The sequence below is a fragment of the Myotis daubentonii genome, chromosome 7 (genome assembly GCF_963259705.1).
Source record: "Myotis daubentonii chromosome 7, mMyoDau2.1, whole genome shotgun sequence".
Taxonomy (NCBI): Eukaryota; Metazoa; Chordata; class Mammalia; order Chiroptera; family Vespertilionidae; genus Myotis; species Myotis daubentonii.
Genome location: NC_081846.1, coordinates 78,356,281 through 78,376,847, shown reverse-complemented (window position 1 = coordinate 78,376,847; position 20,567 = coordinate 78,356,281). Strand labels below are relative to the sequence as shown.

The 20,567-nt window shown below is 44.8% G+C and overlaps 1 protein-coding gene and 1 non-coding gene across 5 annotated transcripts in view; one reads left to right on the top strand and one right to left on the bottom strand.

Moving 5' to 3' along the window:
* Positions 1–20,567, top strand: part of MGAT5 (alpha-1,6-mannosylglycoprotein 6-beta-N-acetylglucosaminyltransferase) — a 362,213-nt gene that overhangs the window by 244,706 nt on the left and 96,940 nt on the right. For all 4 annotated transcript variants that reach the window (XM_059704617.1, XM_059704616.1, XM_059704618.1 and 1 more), the window contains 2 exons: positions 1,649–1,783; positions 9,580–9,713. In XM_059704617.1, coding sequence (XP_059560600.1) covers positions 1,649–1,783; positions 9,580–9,713 — 269 coding nt within the window. The remainder of the gene's footprint in view (positions 1–1,648; positions 1,784–9,579; positions 9,714–20,567) is intronic.
* Positions 6,218–6,324, bottom strand: LOC132238914 (U6 spliceosomal RNA). Its single transcript, XR_009453890.1, has one exon. It is a non-coding gene; the product is annotated as a U6 spliceosomal RNA (small nuclear RNA).

The window sequence follows — 20,567 nt, the reverse complement described above, 5'->3', positions numbered from 1 at the left end:
AATTATAATTAATGCATTACATAATAATTACACTAATTACAATGTGATTAGTTCTAATTGAGGTGCGGATGCTAGAATGTAAGCACGGGAAGTGAAGAAACTATGAATATTGTTCTTCACTGTTATTTAGCACATAGAAAAGTGCCTACCACATAGTGGGTGCTCCTATTTACTGAGCAAATGCGTGAAAGGATGAGTAAGCTGATGAGTAAGTGGGTGGGTGGGTGGGTAAACAGATGGAACACTGTTGGAGCCCCAGGGATGGTGCTTTCGAGGGAAGTCAGGGAAGGCATATTGGGGGTCTATCAGGCAAAGACCTTGTTTCGTGGTCAAGAGGAACGAAGATCTTTAAGCGCTGGTGACAGGGACATGTATTTTATTTAAGAAGGTAATTGTGGAAATAGCATAGAGCAGTGGTTCCCAAACATTCCTGGACATTGGAACCTCCTGAGGACCTTTTTAGACTCCCAAGGCCCCGAGCATATTTCAGATTAATTAAGTCCCAACCTTTGGGGGTAGGACGCAGGCATAAGTGTCTCTTGACGCCTTCAGGTTATTCCCATGTGCAGACAAGTTTGGGAACCACTGAATGCAGGTGGATCAGGTGTCGGAAGCAGCAGCTCAGCAGACCAAGTCTAGTCCTGCCTGCTTTGGGTGAAGTTTCACGGGAGCTATACCTACTGTTTCTGTAGGGTCCCATCGCTTCCGTCCTACAGTGGCAGAGTGGAGTGGTTGCCACGGAGAAAATGTGGCCTTCAAGGATGAAAGTATTTACTAGCTGGCCCTTCACAAAAGAAATACTTGAATTCTTGGGAAGAAATTGTGTATCAGGCACCGAGCTGGGGAACAGGGTGCTGGAGGCAGTGGCAGTTTGGAGCTAGAGGGCAGAGTCCTGTTTAGGCTCCCGTCCTTGGAAGTAGGATGTCCAGCCATAATTTGGTGAAGGACCTTTGTGGGGTGTAGCAGGGATCAAAGGTTTCCATGATGACCCATTTCTAAGTGAGAGGTGACAAGCACGTTGGCTCGCCAAGTACAAGTGTGGGTTTGTATGGATGGGTGGGTGGGCAAAGGGTAATGCAGAATTGCAAACCGTAGTGCCAGTCTAGACAGGAGGAACATTTTCACATAAGAGAAAAAATTTGGAAGCAGTACAAGACAGTATAGAAAGACGTTATTCTCAGAAATAGATCCGTAAGCGTTGGAATCGTAAGAAACGAACAGTCACTGAGTATGTAGCGTACATTGGGTACTTTCCGCTTAGTACCTCGTTTAACCACAAAAGAACCCTGAGAGGTCGCTATACAACCTGGTTTTGTGGTGGTTCTGTTTGCTTGTTTGAGAATAAGGAAAGATTCTGAGGTTAAGTAACTGGTCTAAGGTCTCTCAGCTGCTGGATGGGGGAGACACACTCCGACCTGTATCTTCCTGGGCTTCGAAGGTTGTGTCTGTGCACCATTTGCTTTTGCAAGAGTCCAGGCCGTGGCTCTGGATGGGCCCTGGGGGTGGGCAGAATTCAGATGAGCAGTGGATGGGGATGAGCCATGCCATTCTCCTGGTAAGGATTGTTGGATGTTCATTTGCCTATTAAAGTTAAGTGTCATACCTTGAAGTAAATTGTTTTTTTTTCTCTCTTCTGCCCTTTCTCCAGAATAATGAAGAAGGTTGTAGGAAACCGGTCCGGCTGCCCCACCGTAGGAGACAGAATCGTAGAGCTCATTTATATTGATATCGTGGGACTCGCTCAATTCAAGAAAACTCTCGGACCATCCTGGGTTCATTACCAGTAAGTGCCGCATGCTGTTCTTAGGTTTGCAGCGCTTTTTATTTCTTTTTAAACAAGGGTTGAATGGTTGTAAGTAGAAAGAAGCGCATCAAATATCTTTTGAACCGTGTGGAGAATGTTTCCCTTTCCTAATTGAAATTCAGATTCTCCACAGTGACTTCTTACTTTCAAGGGCTATTCATTATTTTCATTGATTTATGTTAAGAATAGAAAACAAGTATCCAACCTCCTTTTTACCATCCCTAATACTTAGCATTCCTCTCTCAGTATGCCCACAACAATCTCATCTGTTTAATCACATAGCAATTTCGATAAAATTAGGACAGTGTCATTACTTGTGTTTCTTAGGTTTGAGATAATGACTCATTCTCTCTGCTTTTCCCCCATCAGTATTCTTGTCATTCTTGGAAGAGAAAGCCTGGGAATACGTGAATGCCAGGGTCTTGCACTTTTTAAGATCTGCCTCGTGCTTGGGATGCCCCACGTGTGTGTGCTGCCCTGTGGCAGTCTTTATCATTTAGTGCAGCAGTTGCCAACCTTTCGGACCTCGCAGACCACCAATGGTCCACGGACCACCAGTTGGCGACCGCTGGTTTAGTGGATGAGCTCAGGGTTCCCTGGTGTGGGGCTGGGGCCACAAGTTAGTATTTGAAACGCTTTTACATGATACACAGCGTAACACTAGATGACATTGAATTAGATAATGAAGTTTATTAATTTTTCAGTTTTCTTTCAATCTTTCTGAAAAAAGGCTTAGTTTGGTGCTACTATTTCTCCAACACTACTTTTTTTAAAAAATATGATTTATTGATTGTTAGTGAGGAAGGGAGAGGGGGAGGGAGAAAGAGATAGAAACATCAGTGAGAGAGAAACATCCATTGGCTGCCTCCTGCATGCCCCCTACTGGTTGCATGCCTGCAACCCTGGCATGTGCCCCGACCAGGAATTGAACTGGTGACCTTTTGGTGCATGGCGACTACGCTCAACCACTGAGCCACACCGGCAGGGCTCCAACACTACTCTTAACACTTGCATGCATTTTTAACAAAGTGTGAGAACCTGCGCCCTTGCCAGTGTGACTCAGTTGGTTGGAGCATTGTCCTGTACACCGAAAGGTTGTGGGTTCGATTCCTGGTCAGGGCACATCCCCAGGTTGTGTGTTTGATCTCTGGTTGGGGTGCCTGCATGAGGCCACTGATCGATGTTTCTTTCTTGCATCAGTGTTTCTCTCTTTCACTTTGAGTTTACTACTTATTAAAGAACAATAACATGCTTTTTTGTTGTCTTCCATTTATTGCAGTTGATACTGGCTTTTACTTAAGGTCTCTAAAAGTTTCCAATAAATTTTAAAAGGTGAATACATTTAAATAAACATTATATCCATTCTCTGATGTCAGTGTTGCGTCAATTTGGGTAAAAATCATGAAGTTAGCACAAACTTTATCAGTGATAGTGAAAGGCCGCCGCCCGCCTCTCTGGGCGGTGCTGGGGGAGGAGCGGGGCCGCTGGGATCCCTCCGCGCCCGCCTCCCGGGTCCGAGTGTCAGGACCGGCTGCCTGGTGGCCGGCGGTGGGCCGAGGGGTGGGGGCCTGGCGGCGACCAACCGCGGGGGAGGTCATGGGAGCGGAAGGCCTCACCGCTTCGCTCTTTCCTCCCTTCCCCCCGTGGTCGGCTCCCCGCTTGCCCGCGCTGGGGCCGGGGGTCCGTGCGGCCCTCGGGGCCCGGTCGGGGGGACGGGGGCCTGCGTGGGCCGACCGCCAGGCCCCATGGGGGGTGCCTTGGCTCCCCGGCCCACAGCGGGAGCCCGGCGCAGGCTGCCCCCCGGACCGGGCCCAGTGCAGCAGCCGCGGCAGCGGAGTGGGGCGCGTGCCCTGGCTCGGGGAGGCCGCCATGCTGCAGTGCGCCGCCCCATGGGCCGGGCCTGCTCCCAGCGGATGCTGCTCCCCCAGAGCTGGGCCGCTCCACCGGCCGCACCCAGTTTGCTGGGCCTGTGCCGCCCACACACGCTGGAGTCCCAGTCTGCCCGCAGGCCAGCTGCGGGTGCTGTGCGGGAGGGCCATCCTGCCTTGTGGCGAGTTCGAGTGGCAGCAGCAGGAGCCGGGCAGGGACTGAGCCCTCCATCTTGCCTTGGGTCCTCCATTTTGGGATGGTGCCATGTGCTTCCTCACGGGAAGAAGCCGCTGCTAGCCACACCCAGGATTTCTCTGGACTAACCAATAATAATCAAGGGAAGTGCACGCCATCACTATGACCACATCCTGTACCGACTGGCGCCTGGCCAATCGGCGGGGCCCACAGTCCCCTCTCCTGCCCTCACTCCACCCCCCTTTAAAACCCCCTGTCCCATCAGGCCTCTCTCTCTCGGCCACTGGAGCTTACCGTTGCATCGGTGAGTGTGGCAGGGGAGCCAAACCCGGGTTTGAAAATAAATGACTCTTTGCTTTTGCATCGGACTGACTGGCTCCCTGGAGGTCTTGGGAACTTTGAAATCTGGGCACAACAATAGTAAGTGTTGACTTGTTTACACCAGCTTCCTAAGAGAACCCTCTGAAAGTCTTTCAGTTCGAACGACTCGGAACCGCTGCCCCCCACCAGGTGTTCCTTTTCTGTTGATATTCGGTGAAGAGCTGTTTTCATGTGTTCTTTTAACTTAACCAATACATCAATCACTTCTTTAATTCCGGTTAGTTTGTAGTTTAATATCATTAGCTTTCATCTCCAAGGTTATGTCAGACTGGAAGTCCTTTAGAATTGAAAGAAATGAAAATTTAAAATACTAAGATTCTTCTCAGGAACACAGAGGGGAAGAAGGCACTGTTGGCGTGGAATTTCCTCGTGGTAGCAATGATTTTCTCACTGGGCAGAGACATGCTCATGGGCAGAGGAGAGGGACTGATTGAGAGAGACCCTGTGCTCTCATTGCCTTTGAATGTAGACTCATAAAATAGCAAAATAAAAATTTGGTTTGGGCCTGGGTCGCTCTCTACCTTTGTATCAGGTTTTCCCTGGTTTGGGGTTTGCGTTTTCTTGAAATCTTCATGAATCCCAGGCCATCACATTTGTTCTCTGTTACATGGAAATAACCATCTCTTTTCTTGGTTAATGAGCCGTGTAAGTAAACACACTTTTTTTTTTCTTTTTAGTTACCACATTAAAAATAAAAGAAAGAAGGCAGTGCTGTTGTGCCCTGGCATTTTGCAAATGGCAGGCACCTGATAAATGTGCAACTGGAGTGGGCATCACGGGGATCCCTGGCCCCACATATCCTCACCATTAAGAAGGGCTGTTTGGATGGGAATAATACCATTCTCAGTGGTAGTATTCAGTTCAATTAAAAAGGATGATTCCATTATTAAAAAGGCCACCGCTGATTGGTATTTGGTTCTTGTTGGATGACAGGACGCATGGCAGGGGGTTTATGGCAGAGGGTAATGTCTGTCCATCCTTTAGTAAATCACACATGTTAGTGCTGTTGGCAGGATGTCACTTAGTCACCAGCCCTGCTGTCTGTGGTGTGATGGTGCTCAGGATTCACCAGAAGGCCGAGCAGGTCCTCTAAAGAGTTTCCCGCCCATTCCTTCCCCTTTTGAAGATCAAACTTGTCAGAGCCATCTGTATTCATCTTGGTCGATGGCAGATGATATGACTTCTATTCAGTGTACAGTTATCTTCTGATTTTTCATTTAGGGGCAAACCCTTGATTTGTATTGATCTTGGGAAATACTGATCTTTGAAAATTCTGTCAAATTTATGTCAGGACCCAGGAAACTCAGTTAAATATTTCCTATATGCAACTAGTACACTGCTGGGTACCACAAAACTCATGCAAATCAAATCTAAAACTAGAGCAGTCTTCCTTCACAGCCCTGAGAACACACCCGACAGCGAGATGCACAAAGTCTAATTTATAGCATGTTTTGCATCAAGCTCCACATTAGAAAGTAGGTCCCTGCATGAAGGTTATGAGCATCCATCCCATAATAGCGTGGCTTAGAGCAGAGAGAGTATCCAGGAGCATTTGGCATGGCTGCAGGGAACCCTGCTCGAGGAGGCCAGCTGCTCGGCAGCGAGGCTAATATCTTTTGAAGCCATTAGTCTGTTTCTGGTGCTACATACACACAAAAGGCATTAGAGGAAGGGTGTCAATATTAACTCACACAATTCCAACACAGATGCAGAACATGATGGACAAGGAAAGCTATAATGTTAGCCTCCTCGGTCACAGACAGAGATCAGTCTCCGGCCTCTGGTTATAAAACAAACCCAGATAAGCTAAAAACAATAGGCATTTCCTAAATCAAAGCTTCAAGTATGAGGATACAGAATCACAAGTACCCGTGACACGGGCTCATCCATCCTATAGCCTTCCATGGGGAAGAAGCCCAGTATCAGAAGCGAACATCTAGGCACTTCTTTTTTTTTCCTTTTTCTTTTTTTAATATGGAATGCCTCATGAATTTGCGTGTTGTCCTTGTGCAGGGGCTATGCTAATCTTCTCTGTATCGCTCCAATTTCAGGATATGTGCTGCTGAAGCGAGCACTAGGCACTTTCTGACCTCCAGGCTTCCAGGAATCAGGCGACTGCCAGGCATCTCTACTCATTAGAGTTTATTTTAATTATCCAAAATGAAAGTAACACCAGTAAAACTCCAAGTTAAAAATAGAATGACAAGCCAGAGCCAGAGAGGAATGTAGACCATTTGAGTCAATTGCAAATAAGCGGAAGCAGCCAAAGCTTCAAGGCAAAGGACCCTTCGGACAGAGTGCCTGTTTGTCCCTGGGGTCAGGCACAGAGCGCTGTGGTCCCTGCATCCCAGCTCTGTGCCTGGGCAGCCAACCTTCCACCGCCCCGCCTAGTGGTGTGTGTCCCTCCCTCTCTCGCAGCAACCTCCCCGGAGCTGCCACATCATCCCTCTGTCCCAGCACTGCCCTCTTCCTCAGAAGAAAACATACTGGCTCCAATAAGTGCCTTTTGCATCTTTATTTTAAAAGGAAGAGTGTAAGTTAAGACTTGGGAATGTTTTATAAATAAGAGAGCTGCTCAAAGAGCAGGAAAAACAGGCGTGGATCAGTTCCTTGCATCCCTACCTTTTTCCTGGAGTGTGGACATCCATTTCTGTCTGCCTCTTGTCTGCCAGGCTGGTAACACGTTCTTGTGCCTGTTGTGGCAGTGGTCACTGTGATGATGGCCTGTTCCTTGAGTCACACAGGAATCCAGGCAAGGAGGTGCTTTCTGTGGTCAGCTTGTATTTCCCACCTGGTCACGGCCCGCCCTCTTCTACCTGCCTTTTCTTTTCCTTCTCTTTTCTTCCTTGTCTAGACTGGTGATGCTGATCTCTGATGAGAACATCATCTCACCAAAATGGCAATTTACTGTTGCTCTTCCTGGAACAACCAATCTGATAGTTGCACTTTTTTTCCTGAATCATACATTGATGTAAAAATGAAAAGTTGGGCTTTGGTTGGGTGGCTGTTTGTTGAAGTGTCATCTCATGCACCAAAAGGTCACAGGTTCAGTTCCCCGTCAGGGTACATACCTAGGGTGCGGGATGAATCCTTGGGGCACGTACAGGAGGCAACCAATCGATACTTCTCTCACACATGGATGTTTCTCTCTCTCCCTCTCCCTCTCCCTCCCCCTCTCCCTGACCCTCTCCGTCGCCCTCTTCCTCCCTTCCTCTCTCTAAAATAAATAAACATATCCTCAGGTGAGTATTTTTTTAAAAAAAAACTTGGAAGAATGAACTTCTTGAAAATGGAAAAGAGAAGAAAGAAACTGAATCAAATACTTAAAAATCATTGCCATCCTCTGATTCTAAAATATGGGCTTTAATCTTTATTTACTTTCACACTTGTTGGTCCAGTAAGAGCTATTCAGAAGCAGTATTGATACATAACAACAGAAAATACTGCTATTTTTATAGGTCATTTATGAGCTAAATTTACATCTATGTTTTGAGAATTAGTAATGAAATAAATGTAACCAAAATCAATACATTCTGTTTCAGTATTGAGTCTTTTCTTCTGATTGGTCATTCCATGTGCACCCTAAAGCAGAGGTCAGCAGGCTTTTCTTGTAAGGGGCCAGATAGTAAATATTTTAGGCTTTTCTGGACGGATGGTCTCTATCTCTCCTCACTCCACTATTATTGTGTGAAAGCAGCCACAAATAATGTACAAACAACTGGGTGTAGCTATATTAAAATACAACTTTATTTTTGAATGCTAAAAATGGAATTTTATAAAATTTTCACATGTCACAAACTATTCTGTTTATTGTTCAACTAAAGATGTAAAGATCATTCATAGCTTGAAGGCTATGCTGAAATAGGCTGTAGATGGGATTCGGCCAGCCCTGTTGGAAGGCTTTGGTGGAACAGCCAAATGAAACATCTTCAGTTTCACTTCAGGCTCTGGGAGGAAGCAGTCGTATTCTCTTACTATCAGACACATGAAAATCACCATTGCCTTTTGAGCAAGATTCTAAGCTTTACCTAAAATCACATACTCTAATTAATTGGTGAAAATGTTGAAAAAGATAAGGCATGCCATGTGCTTTGAGCAGAATAAGACCTCCATCTTCATCTGTTGCAGCTGCTGTAAGATAATAGCACAGGCTGGGGGCTTGTGCACAGCAAGCATTCTTCGCTGCTCACATTCTGGAAACTGAGAGCCCAAGACAGGGTGCGAGCATGGCCAAATGAGGGCTGTCTTCCAGGTCTCAGACTTCTTGAATTCTCACAGGATGGAAGGGGCTAGGGAGCAATCCAGAGTTTCCTTTATAAGGCCACTAATCCTATTCACGAGGGCTCTACCCTCATGACCTAACCATCTCCCAACAGCCCCATCTGCTAATACCATCACCTTTGCGGGTTAGGATTTCAACACATAAATTTTGGGGGACACAAAGTATACATAGTGGCCTCTAAAAATGGCAGTTCTTTATTTCTTCAATAAGTGTCCTTAGGCACCACGGGCTGCTCAGCCTGCTGGGACACAGCAGTGAGCATGCACTCTGCAGTTCAGCTTTGGGGAACATTTACTCATCTCTCTCTTTTTTTATCCTCACCTAAGGAGGATATGTGTATTAATTTGAGAGAGAGAGAGAGAGAGGAAAAAAAACCAAAACATCAATGTGAGAGAGAAACATGAATCAGTTGCCTCCTGTATGCACCCCAACCAGGGATGGAACCCATACTGTTTTGGTGTATGGGATGATGCTCCCACCAACTGAGCGACCAGCCAGGGTGCGTTGGAGAACTTTATTTCATGGGTGTTTGAGTCATTCTCTGAAGTACATTGTGTCTGCTGCGTGATGGTCCAAGTCACATATGGAGATGCTTGGTTACACAGCTATTCTAAAACCTCTCAATGCCTGTCCAGTGGCATTTCCCGTTTAAAGTATCTGCCCTGGCTGATTTGTCTCAGTGGATAGAGCGTCGGCCTGTGGACTGAAGGGTCCCAGGTTTGATTCCAATCAAGGGCACATGCCCAGGTTGTGGGCTCGATCCCCAATGGGAGCATGTAGGAGGCAGCCGATCAATGATTCTCTCTCATCGTTGATGTTTTTATCTCTCTCTCTCTCTCCCTCTCCCTTCCTCTCTGAAACCAATTATTTATTTATATATATATATATATATATATATATATATATATATATATATATATATATATATTTTTTTTTTTTTTTAAGTATCTGTCCCTTTTTGGCAGTGCCTGAAAGGAGGGGTTGGAGCTTTTACTTCCGGAACTTTGGGTCAAGGTTGCAGTTTTACCCACAGCGCTTTTTCTTGCAGGTGCATGCTGCGCGTCCTGGACTCTTTCGGCACCGAGCCGGAGTTTAACCATGCCAGCTACGCCCAGTCCAAAGGCCACAAGACCCCCTGGGGAAAGTGGAATCTGAACCCGCAGCAGTTTTACACCATGTTCCGTGAGTATTCCTATCTCGCACCTGCCTTTTAGAATGCTGCCACAGACAAATGGGGAAAGAGAGTAGATGGCATGTATTTGAGCTTATGATCCCCAGGGCCCTGAGTTGTAGAAATATGTGCCTTGGGAATAATGGAATTTTTTCTTAATTATTATCAAAGGCCAGGTGAGCACTTAGAAGAGTTCTGGAGAAAAATGTTTCCACAGGACGTATCATGAGAAACCGTAGGGAAAGGGCTTTGGGTCCACTTTGGGTTGGCAGACACTACACCTGTTGCCTGCCCCACAGGTGCTGTGTAGGGTCCACTTGATTAGAGACAAGGAATGGGGTCTTCTGTGGCCACACATTTTCCAAATAAGCAAACCTTAATTACTTACGCATCAAATTTTGCAAAGAAAACTGTTAGCCTTTTTAAAATGGAACTGTTATTTTATTTTTGACTGTTGAGTGACAGACAGAGGAAGGGAGAGAGAGAGAAACACTGGTTGTTATTATTGATGCATTCAGTGGTTGATTCTTATATGTGCTCCTACCAGGGATCATACCTGAAGCCTTGGTATATTTGGATCACCCTCTAACCAACTAAGCCACCTGGTCAGGACCTAAATGGAACTTTTTAAAACTGTTTCATACTTTACCAACTTCTTAAACACGGACTCAAAAGGAAATCTCACTTCTTTTGTTCACGTGTTGTTATTGCCACCAAGAGCAGTGGTTATTTTAGGAGGAGATGTACTGGACACACTGAGAGATGATGCACTAACTGGCCCTCGCTGTGGGTCAGGTTTTTCTCCCACTTCTGTCAGTTTACCTCATTTCATTTAAAATCAGCAGAATACTGTGAAGCCAGATTTGATAGTGTTCATGCAAAGAGCAGGTTTGTTGTCTGAGTCAGTAGATCCCGGTGATGACATTCAGGTGATGACATTCAGTTCCGTAAACAAAAGGTCGCCTGAGTAAGATAGTTCATTTGCACGCTCAGAGTGGAGAATTCCCATTTTCCAATACGATCAGAACATTTTAATCCAGAGGTTTCCACCTAGAACGCGTATCTGAGATGTGAATCTGTTCCCCTGCCCTGCCTCTTCCTGCATGGTTGCCTCACCCCCTCTTCTGCAGCCGGCTGAAGATGGCTCTTTTCTCAGGTCGTCTGAATGTAGCAGCAGGCACATGGGGCTAATCCCGGGGCATAAGGTATGAGAAGAGAGAATTGAGAAGAGTTCCTTTTAAAATCAGCTCAGAGAGATCTGTGAGAGCGTGTTCTGTGCATGGTAAACGTGACTGTTCCTGGAGCACAGTTTAGGGGACAAAAAAATATAGGGCTTGTTGGGTGACAGATGGCCGGTCAGCATGGTATAAAGCATGTGTAACTTTGAGGGGCTGGGATAAGGTCATACAAAATAGCCTAAGAAGTAACCTGTGTTAATGTCAAATGGAAAAATGTTACCTATGTCTAAAGTGGCCGGAATTGATATGTATGCCCTCCACTGGATGGAGTTTTTCTAATCCCAGGGGGTGGGAATAAGCTTTTTCAGAAAGTATTATAAAGTTCTCTTTTAGAATGTTGGAATTCAGAGTCCTGAAAAACACATTTTGTTGTACATAAATGGAGGATTTCCACAGTGCAGGTTGAAATGAAAGAAATTCACTGCTTACAGTGTAACTAGAGATGAAGACAGATTAATTCCTGTTCCCTGGGAAGTATGTGTGTCCTAATTGACTCTCATTCAGCAGGAATCAAGGGGAAAACTGGTACATTAGACAGCCCTTAAAAAAAAAAAAAAAGAATGTGTATGTCAAAAACAATAACGCCATAAGCCAGCGGTTCTCAACTTGTGGGTCGCGACCCCTTTGGCGGTTGAACGACCCTTTCACAGGGGTCGCCTAAGACCATCCTGCATATCAGATATTTACATTACGATTCACAACAGTAGCAACATTACAGTTATGAAGTAGCAACGAAAATAATTTTATGGTTGGGTCACATCATGAGGAACTGTATTTAAAGGGCCAGAAGGTTGAGAACCACTGCCATAAACAAATTATTTAGCAGAGGGCTAGTATCCCTAATATATAAAGAACTTCTAAAAATAATGAGTAAAAAAATTCTACAATCCAGTATGAAAATGGGCAAAAGCTATTACCGTTTCAGAGGAAAATGAAATGTATTACCTCAAATATATGAAAATATGTTAACTTCACTCACAATAGAGAAATGTGTGTTCAAACCGCACCAAGATACCACGTCCCACATATCAGATTGGCCCACGGTCAAAGGTTTGCTAGCCCAGCCATTCCAGGGGCAAAGCCCAGGGACAGCAGCCTGCTCTCACCCTCATGCTGGGGGGGTAGGTGTCACCACCTCGCAGAACTGCCAGTGCATCTTTCCTGGCACTGAAGAGATCCTATCTAGGAACCTATTCCAAAGGTAGGTAAGGGAAATAGAAAGAGGCCTGTGCAAAGGCTGTTTATTGGGGCACTGTTTGCAATACAGACTAGAAAGAGCCTGATTGCTCCCAGTAGGGGACTGAGTGAATAACAGGGGCTGTGGACAGAGTCTAGGCTCCATGTACAATAATCTATAATAATAAAAGCATAATATGCTAATTAGACCAGACATCCTTCCGGATGTCCTTCCTTCCGGACAAAGCCGCGGTGGGCAGGGGCCGTGGCAGTGGTGGTAGAGGCCCCCAGCCGTGGTGGCAGCAGCGGCGGGCGGGGGCTGCAGCAGAGGTCCTCGCCGCAGCCAAGGCCCTTACACGAATTCCGTGCATCGGGCCTCTAGTTAAGTGATAGAAACCCAAGTGCAGGGCTCTGGGCAGAGCTCTCCCTTGTATATAAGAAGGGTGTGGAGGAAAATGTGTGAGTACAGTAGTGTATATAAATTTGCTTGTATTTTCAAAAGAAATAAAGGAGTAATAAATAAGCTAATACAAATGACTATCACTGGAGGGGGGTGTGTAAGGTCAGGGGTGGAAAGTAGATGTCTCTTAATGTACCTTATTTCCACTTTAGAACCATTACTGTTTTTATATAACCTAAAAAGAAAAATCAAAGCGGGAAGTATTCACTAATAACTGAAACAAAACAAACCCAGTGATATATCAGGTGCTGTCAATCTCCCATGCAGAGAAAATACTCATTTCAAGTGACTTCAAAACAGTCTTTGGACTGTACATTTATAGTGGGAAACATTTATATTGTTATTTGAAAATATTCTGGGTATACTGTAGGAGCCAAAATTTTCAGAATATAAGAAAGGGGAAGTATTTAAAGAATTTAAGTAAAGAGTGTATAATATCTAACTTGAATAAGAAATATCAATAGTAGTATGAAATTTTTCTCTTTAAAAAGACCATATTTCCCAGCTCTGTACTTTGAAAGGATCAAAAGTAAGGATGACTCACTAGCACTCAGACTAGTATTCCCTAAACACTTTCCCACTAAAAGGAACTCCTGCTTCGATACGTAATTGGTTCCCGGACTAGGGCAGGAAAAGTGCAAGAGGGGACATCCTGGGAGCTGAGGCCAACCAGGGGTGGGGTCAGGGGATGCAGGAGCCGGAGATAGGGTAGTCAGAATATCAAAATGAATAATCACTGCAGTGGATTGAAATCAGACCAATGACAAATGATCCAGGAGTCCATGACACTTCAAATGAGAAAAACCCGCAAAATCAATCGGTCACCTTTGCAAGTTGCTAGGATACATCTTCATTACCCTGAACAATACGGGGAAAGAATTCCACTTTGATCCTGATTTTCTAAGACAAATTGTATTTGAAGACAGTCAGATAGTTGATGAGAGAAAGTTGTTAATCATGGAGAAATCACAGCTAATAAATGCAAAAGGACCCAGGAATTAGAAACTCAGCATTGTGTAGCAGCTAATGAGATAATGGAGCGAGGCAAGATCCTCACTGGCTGCTAAATCCATCAAGTAACAATTGGTGGGAGAATTCCCCATGGATGAGGCTATCTTCAATGGAGGAAAGAGGGCAATGAAGCAAGCGGCTTGAGATGTTTTATCATGTTGCAATGTGTTAGTTGAAGAATTTGCAGCAGCACACAGCAAGCCTGCACCCTGCTTCCCAAAACTGCCCTCAGAGAACTTGGGTGCATCTTTGGGAGAGGGGCTCTTCCCTCCCCCATGACAAAGCGGTGGGGTCCAGTCCAGTCCAGCCCTGTCTTTCCCACAAAATCTTTGATTACCTCGCCCTTTGGAGAAAATGTGGCTGTGCTAGTGGTCTGAAGTGCAGGCTTCCTGGTGCTTAGCTTATGGGCTGATAGTAATCATTACATAATTGATATACAAATATGCTCATGTATTGCCCGTGTGTGCCGGGTCCCTGCCCCTGTTTCCCTCACGTACCCGCCTCCCCAGGTCCTGGCCCAGCCTCCCAGAGGCCTGCTGGTCTGGAAGGTGCCGCCCAGATTCCTCACCACTCCTGCCTCCTTCAAATCACCCTGAGAGCAGAATTTTTTTAAGGGTCTATTTAAATGTCTTTCTCCATCTTCCAATGAAATTTAAAAAGACACATAACTCTATTACAGAAACAGAGAAAGCCCCTCCCCACCAAAAATGTGTCCCGTATACCAGTGCAAGCATTACCTTTTACTTTGGTTTAACACACACACACACACACACACACACACACACACACACACACTAAAATTTTGCATCTCCTTGTCTTCCACTTATATAATTTTTTAAAACCATCATTTCTAGGTCTGTTTTATACTTCAAGTTGCTAGCTCCTAATCTGTATTTATTTGGAGATGCTTTTGAGACTTAATTGTTGCTTTTTCTGAGCTTTCCAGGGACTTGTCTTGACCAAACATGTAGGCATCACTTTAGCCGGTGGCCTTTAGTCTGCTGTGTGTGCTGCTTTCTCTTAACTCCCAAAGACAATCTCTTTTATGTTTTCTCAGTCCCAAGCAAGATATGTTATACTTCAGAAAGAAAGCAATCTGCCCATGGAGAAGGCATTTGTCTATACAGTTCAGAGGAGAGAAATAAAACCCCACAGTGATGACTTTTAGCTTGAGTTGTCCGCTATTCAGGTAGTTCTAATGATCTACCTGCAGACACCCTCTCTCACAGCCACATCTGGCTTGCGTAAAGCATCATCAGTGGTGAAACAGTCACCTAATGAAGTTTTTCCTTCTTCCTCTGGAGACTGGCTGGAAGTAGCAATAGCAGAGATGATTAAACTCCTTATTCCTAGTTTCAGGCAAGTTTCATTTCAGGCCTATATTTACATCCTACAGTGGAAAACTTTGAATAATGTTTAGTAGTCTGTCTTCTTAACAGCCTCACTATTCATATCACTATCACAGAACATTTTCTTATTTCTAGTAGTGTCTGCCTCTGTAGGTTTCTGTTTATTTAGTGGACTAATTTTTTGAGTACCTGCAACATTTCAGCTGTCACTCACAATATGAAGACTCTAAAGAATCTGCCTTCTGGGTGCTCACAATCTGTAGTTACAGTCGAGGCTGGGGACTATTCAGCTTTTTTCGGTTTGTGAGGTAATTTGAAGCAGGAAAGTCGGAGATGTAACGAAGTTGAGTGAAGAGATTGGAGACCTGGGAGGTGTTAATTTAGTCTTTCCACTTCATCTCCAGTCCATCTTTTTTTAACATCCTCTTTCCCTATCTCCCCAAGGTTGTTCCTTAACAAGGGTTTAAGAAGTGACCAAGCCTAATTCATTTGCTGTTCATTGTGGGAGTGAGTTGAAGACTTGGACTGGAATATTTTGGGGTTGTTGCTTTTACCACTTGTTCAGTGTATGTACTGACCATGCAGGTGTGCTGGGCTATGCGGGATGCTGAGGTGTCTGCTCTCCAGGTTTCTTCCTTATGGGGCAGGAGGCATATGATCAAAATTAAGGCTTTATCATACCTCCACTTTAGACATCACAGCTTTGTTGAATGGGGCAGAACGGCCCTCAACATCGAGGCAAAGCACATCCTGTTTATTCTGTCACACTTCTGTGGGGGGCGGGGGGGGGGGCCGTGAAAGTGTTGGTTCACAGTAAGGACGACCAACTCATCCCAGTTTTCAAGGCGAATGGCTGCATCATGGGAACATCCTCTGTCCCATGCAAATGAGATGGTTGGTCATCCCATTTCATGGTAAGGGAGATGTGTAGGGTAGAGCAGAAGGTTATGCCGAGGAGGAGGGAAGAAACTAAGACAGCTGACAAAAACCTATTCCCTGGGCAAAATTCGTGGAAAGGAAAGCAGTGCAGGGGAGCAAATGCCTCACTCTTGACCTTCATGGTGACTGCAAAATAAAGCCTTCCAGTTCTCCAACTTATGCCCCTTTAGCACTCCTGGTGCTCTCTCACCTTTGAGATTCTAGGTGAAGTGTTGGGAAAGGGTGCATGGCCTTTTTGTTAAAAGGCTGCAGATGAAGAACTAATTGTGCCAGTTCATCAAATTGGGATTAGAATTTGGTGAGAGAGAGGGGCCAAGTCATTCATTACTGGCCACCAGCTTTGTGCCTATACTTGACATACATAATCTCATTTAGTCCCTGTTATTCAAATTAAGCCCCAGAAGTTTAAAGTAATCTGCCCAGAATTGTAAGTGCAGAGCTGGATTTGAACACAGCACTTCCCAGCCCAGGTCATTCTTCCCCGATGCTCATGGTAGAAAGATTGAGACGTACTTGTCTGGCCTCATCTTCTCTTTGCTCCAGTGAACACACCACAGAGTCTTTAAAGAGGACACCAGGTCCTAGATCCGAACCTCCTTGTCAGGATTCTGGCACCATCCAGCTCCTGCCCACCTCAGGTGTTGTCTTGCCTCCTCTTGGCTCTTAGGTGCCAAGTTCTCTCTGCCAGCCAGACTGTTTGATATGCTGCTCCCTTGTCTGGAAGCCTGTCTCCTTCACTCCCCTTCGCCTGCTCATCCTTCGGGAGGCACACGTCCCCAGGAAAGATTTCCCTCTTGAGCCGGGCTGTCCTCTCTGAGGCTCTCATAGCACCTGTGTTCCAGCCCAGAGCCCAGTCTGTGAGCCTTTGAGCATGATTCAGTGCCTGAAGTGGTTACCTCATTGGTGATAAATATCTGTTGAATTAATGAGTAAAGAACAATTATACCCAACTACAAAATGAAGTGAATTAAAATTTAAGTCAGATCATGACACCCCTGTGCTCACAGTGCCACGGGATCTGCCATAGGGAAAGACAAGTCGTGCCAGTGGCCTCAAGGCCTGGTGTGGTCTAGCCCACGGCCTGCCTGGCCTCATCTCTCACTGTGTGTCTTTTTGCTCACCGCTTTCTAGCCTCCTTGCTGTTTCTTGGATGGCCCGGGCACACTCCTACTCTAGGACCTTTGCATTGATTGTTCTGTCTTCCAGAACATTCTTAGTTGTTCCTTAGACTTCCCTATCTCCTTCTACAGGACTTTAATTCAAATGACACTTCAGTGAGATTAACTCTGACTCACTCCCCCATTGTAAATGCTTTATTTTCCTCCATAATTATATCACCAGCCAGCATTTATGTCACGCTTACTTTTGTTTATTATTTTCCCCTACAATCTGAGGCATGTGTTAGTAAGGGTTTTGTCTGTTTTCTTCATTCTAAAATTCCAACATGCTGAAGAATGCCTGGTACATGGCGGGCATTCAGAAAATATTTATTGATTGAATTAAATTAAATTAAATTGAATGCTAAGTCCTATTCTGTTTTTAGTCCATGCAAGAAGATAGGGAAGGGTAAGAAGTGTCGCACAGATTTCATATTCCAGAACCTTCCTGAGGCACCTAGGTTCATGTTGCTCTCTCTGTCTCCCCACAGAACTCATGCACATGGTTAGGTTTAAAGAGTTGTTCAGATCATATTGATTGTCATTAACATTCTAACTCTTATTTCTCCAAGGACTTGAACTTCCAGCCACGTGTATATGCAGGATCAGATCGAAATAGTGGCTTGTTGACAAAGAGTTTTATTTATTTTTTGCCTGATAAAGCAAGATTTTATTTATTTTTTAAATATAGTTTATTGATTGCAGAGAGGAAGAGGGAGGGAGAGAGAGAGAAAGAAACATCAAGGATGAGAGAGAATTATTGATCGGCTGCTTCCTGCACGCCCCACATCAGGGATCAAGCCCGCAACCCAGGTTTGTGCCCTGACCAGGAATTGAATCTCCACCTCATGGTTCATAGGTCAGTGCTCAACCACTGAGCCATGCTGGCTGGGCAAAAAGCAAGTGTTTTAGAAACGAGCCTTCCCTTTCACGGCAGGGGCAGATCTGTTAGCTTCAGCTAAGGGTCAGTTGCTTCCATGTACGGTTTTCTTTTTAGACCGTGACAAGCAAAGGGCTGTTTGTGATTTAAACTGCCCTTTTGGCCTTTAATTTGGGCCGGGAGGGCTCCCACTGCTGTGCAGACCAGTGAATAATAGGATCAGCTTGCAGTTTCTTATACAGCCAAAGTCTCTTCATATGCGATGTTCTCTCAGGAGTCCATTGCTCATAAATTGTTTTTTGACACTTGAAAATTTTACTCTAGTGTGCTTCTGCCAACAGTTCAGGCACTTGTCTTTTTAACTCAGCTATTTATAATAGTTTCCCCAGTCCATGCCCCAGCCTTCTGTCTCTCAGAGAGCCTGGTACCACTACCATTTCAAAAAAGTTAGTTTTGGTAAAATTCAAAGCAACCATCACTCACTGTCTGTGTACAGTTTTAAAGACCAGATTACTTCCTGTGTGATGTATCTTTATTTTTCAATAAAGTTTTTTATATCATGCCAGTTTCATTATCATAGAAATTAGAATCAACAATGTGAATATGATGGCAGACAATAGTCTTCCTTTGTTTTAACAACATTTTTCAAATATATGAAAAAGGTGAGAGAAATGTACAGTAGAAACCCACCACCTAGACTCTACAATTAACAGTTTGCTTTATTCTATGACATAGCAATCCATGAATATTCATCAGTTCTCTCCATCCATCAGTTCACCTTTATTATACATAAAAGAACACTTAATCCTTAGATGTTTTAGCATGATACCATTAGCTAGAGTTCAGTATTGATCACCAAACCAATTGTGTTTATTTCTTTTTTTATCTATAACATTATTTACTTACTACCTGCATCCCCACCTGAATATAAGCTCAATGAAGGGAGCTTCATTTATGCTTGTCAGTTCACTGGTATATCATCAGCTTCTAAGTTGTTGCCTGGTTCATAGTATGTGCTCAATAAATGTTCTGATGTTAAATGAGTGAAGATATTTAAAAACCTGTGATGTGCCTAGCCTGTGTTGTTCAGTGATTAAGCATCGACCTATGAACCAGGAGGTCATGGTTCTATTCCAGTCAGGGCACATGCCCAGGTTGCAGGCTCCATCCCCAGTGGTGGGGGTGGGGGGGCATGGCAGAGGCTGCCAATCAGTGATTCTCTCTCATCATTGATGTTTCTATCTCTCTCTCCCTCTCCCTTCCTCTCTGAAATCAATAAAAATGTATTTTTAAAAAACTGTGATGTTAGGATTTTAAAAGTTTATATTACTGATTTGTTTCCCTTCTTCCCAACATCAACTTTTTGTTGATTTATCAGTTCAATAAATATTTATTGATCACTTATACCAGACCTGAGCTAGGTTCTGGGATAGAGTGATGAGCTGCCTTGAAAAACAGGCTTTGGTTTTGGGGCTTTTGTGTAAAGGGCATGATGGTAGAAGTAGTTTAGGCATAGCCACTGCTGCCTTGTAATATAGATCTACCTACAAATCAATCTCATCAGCTAATTAAGCATTCCTCATTGACTTAATCATGCATTCAAAACATATTTGCTGTATTTCTACTGGACTCTGGGAATTCACAGACACTTAAACATGGCTCAGTCCTCAGAGAGCCTGCAGTCTGTCAGGGCAGATGGTGGTGTGTGGTGGGGCTCTAACTCTTCATGATCTGAGAGGAAGGGGGAATCCCTCAACTGGAAGGTGATGGGTGCCGGGACTTAAAGGGAGGAGGAAGTGATAGATGTGCCAGACAGATGTCAGCATAAGATAAAACGGGAAAGCATGGCTTTGGGAACCCCCAGAAGGTCTTGTGGAAGAGCAGTGTTGGTGGAAGGGTGACCTGCAATGAAGCTGAATGAGAGGTGTGCCCCCTGCTTCATCCTGAAGGGGGTGGCGTCTTTCAGCAGGAACCTGCTATCTTCACGTGTACCTGGTCAGGCACCACAGAGGATGGATTAGAGTGAGGGAGCAGAGGGAAAGGGTCAAGACTGGAGATTCGGAGACTACTTATACATTCACAACAGAGTTTACAGGGGTTCAGTGATCTGTGTGATGTACATTGTCTATACCAGTGAGCTGAAAGGCATGAATGAAGCTCCCTTCATTGAGCTTATATTATATTCAGGTGGGGAGACATGTAGATCGTCAAGAATTGGAATCATCTTAAACGTCTGTGGTAGGGTGTATCAAGCAGGATTTATGTCATCTAGACTTGATCACAAGGATTTGTTGGCTCTTCCCACTGGGAATTGTCAAAAGTGGCTTTAGACAGCTTAATTTGGGGCTTGGAAGATGTCTTTATTCTCTCCATCTCTTGGCTCCATTTCTCTGGATTGGCATTATTCTCAGGCAGCTGTCCTCACATAGGCACACAGATGGCATCTATAGCTATCGACTTCCACCCTGCCATCTCTATGAATGGAGCTGGAGGACAGTGACTTCAAACGTAGCTCTGGCTGGTCCTAGAGCAACTATGACTGGTGGGACTTGGATCATAAACCCATCTTTCAACTAAGCTCAGGCCAGGTGGAGCCCTCTGGATTATGTGCCCTATTCTCTGAGGCAGGGAGAGTGGGGACAGCCGAGGGGTCAG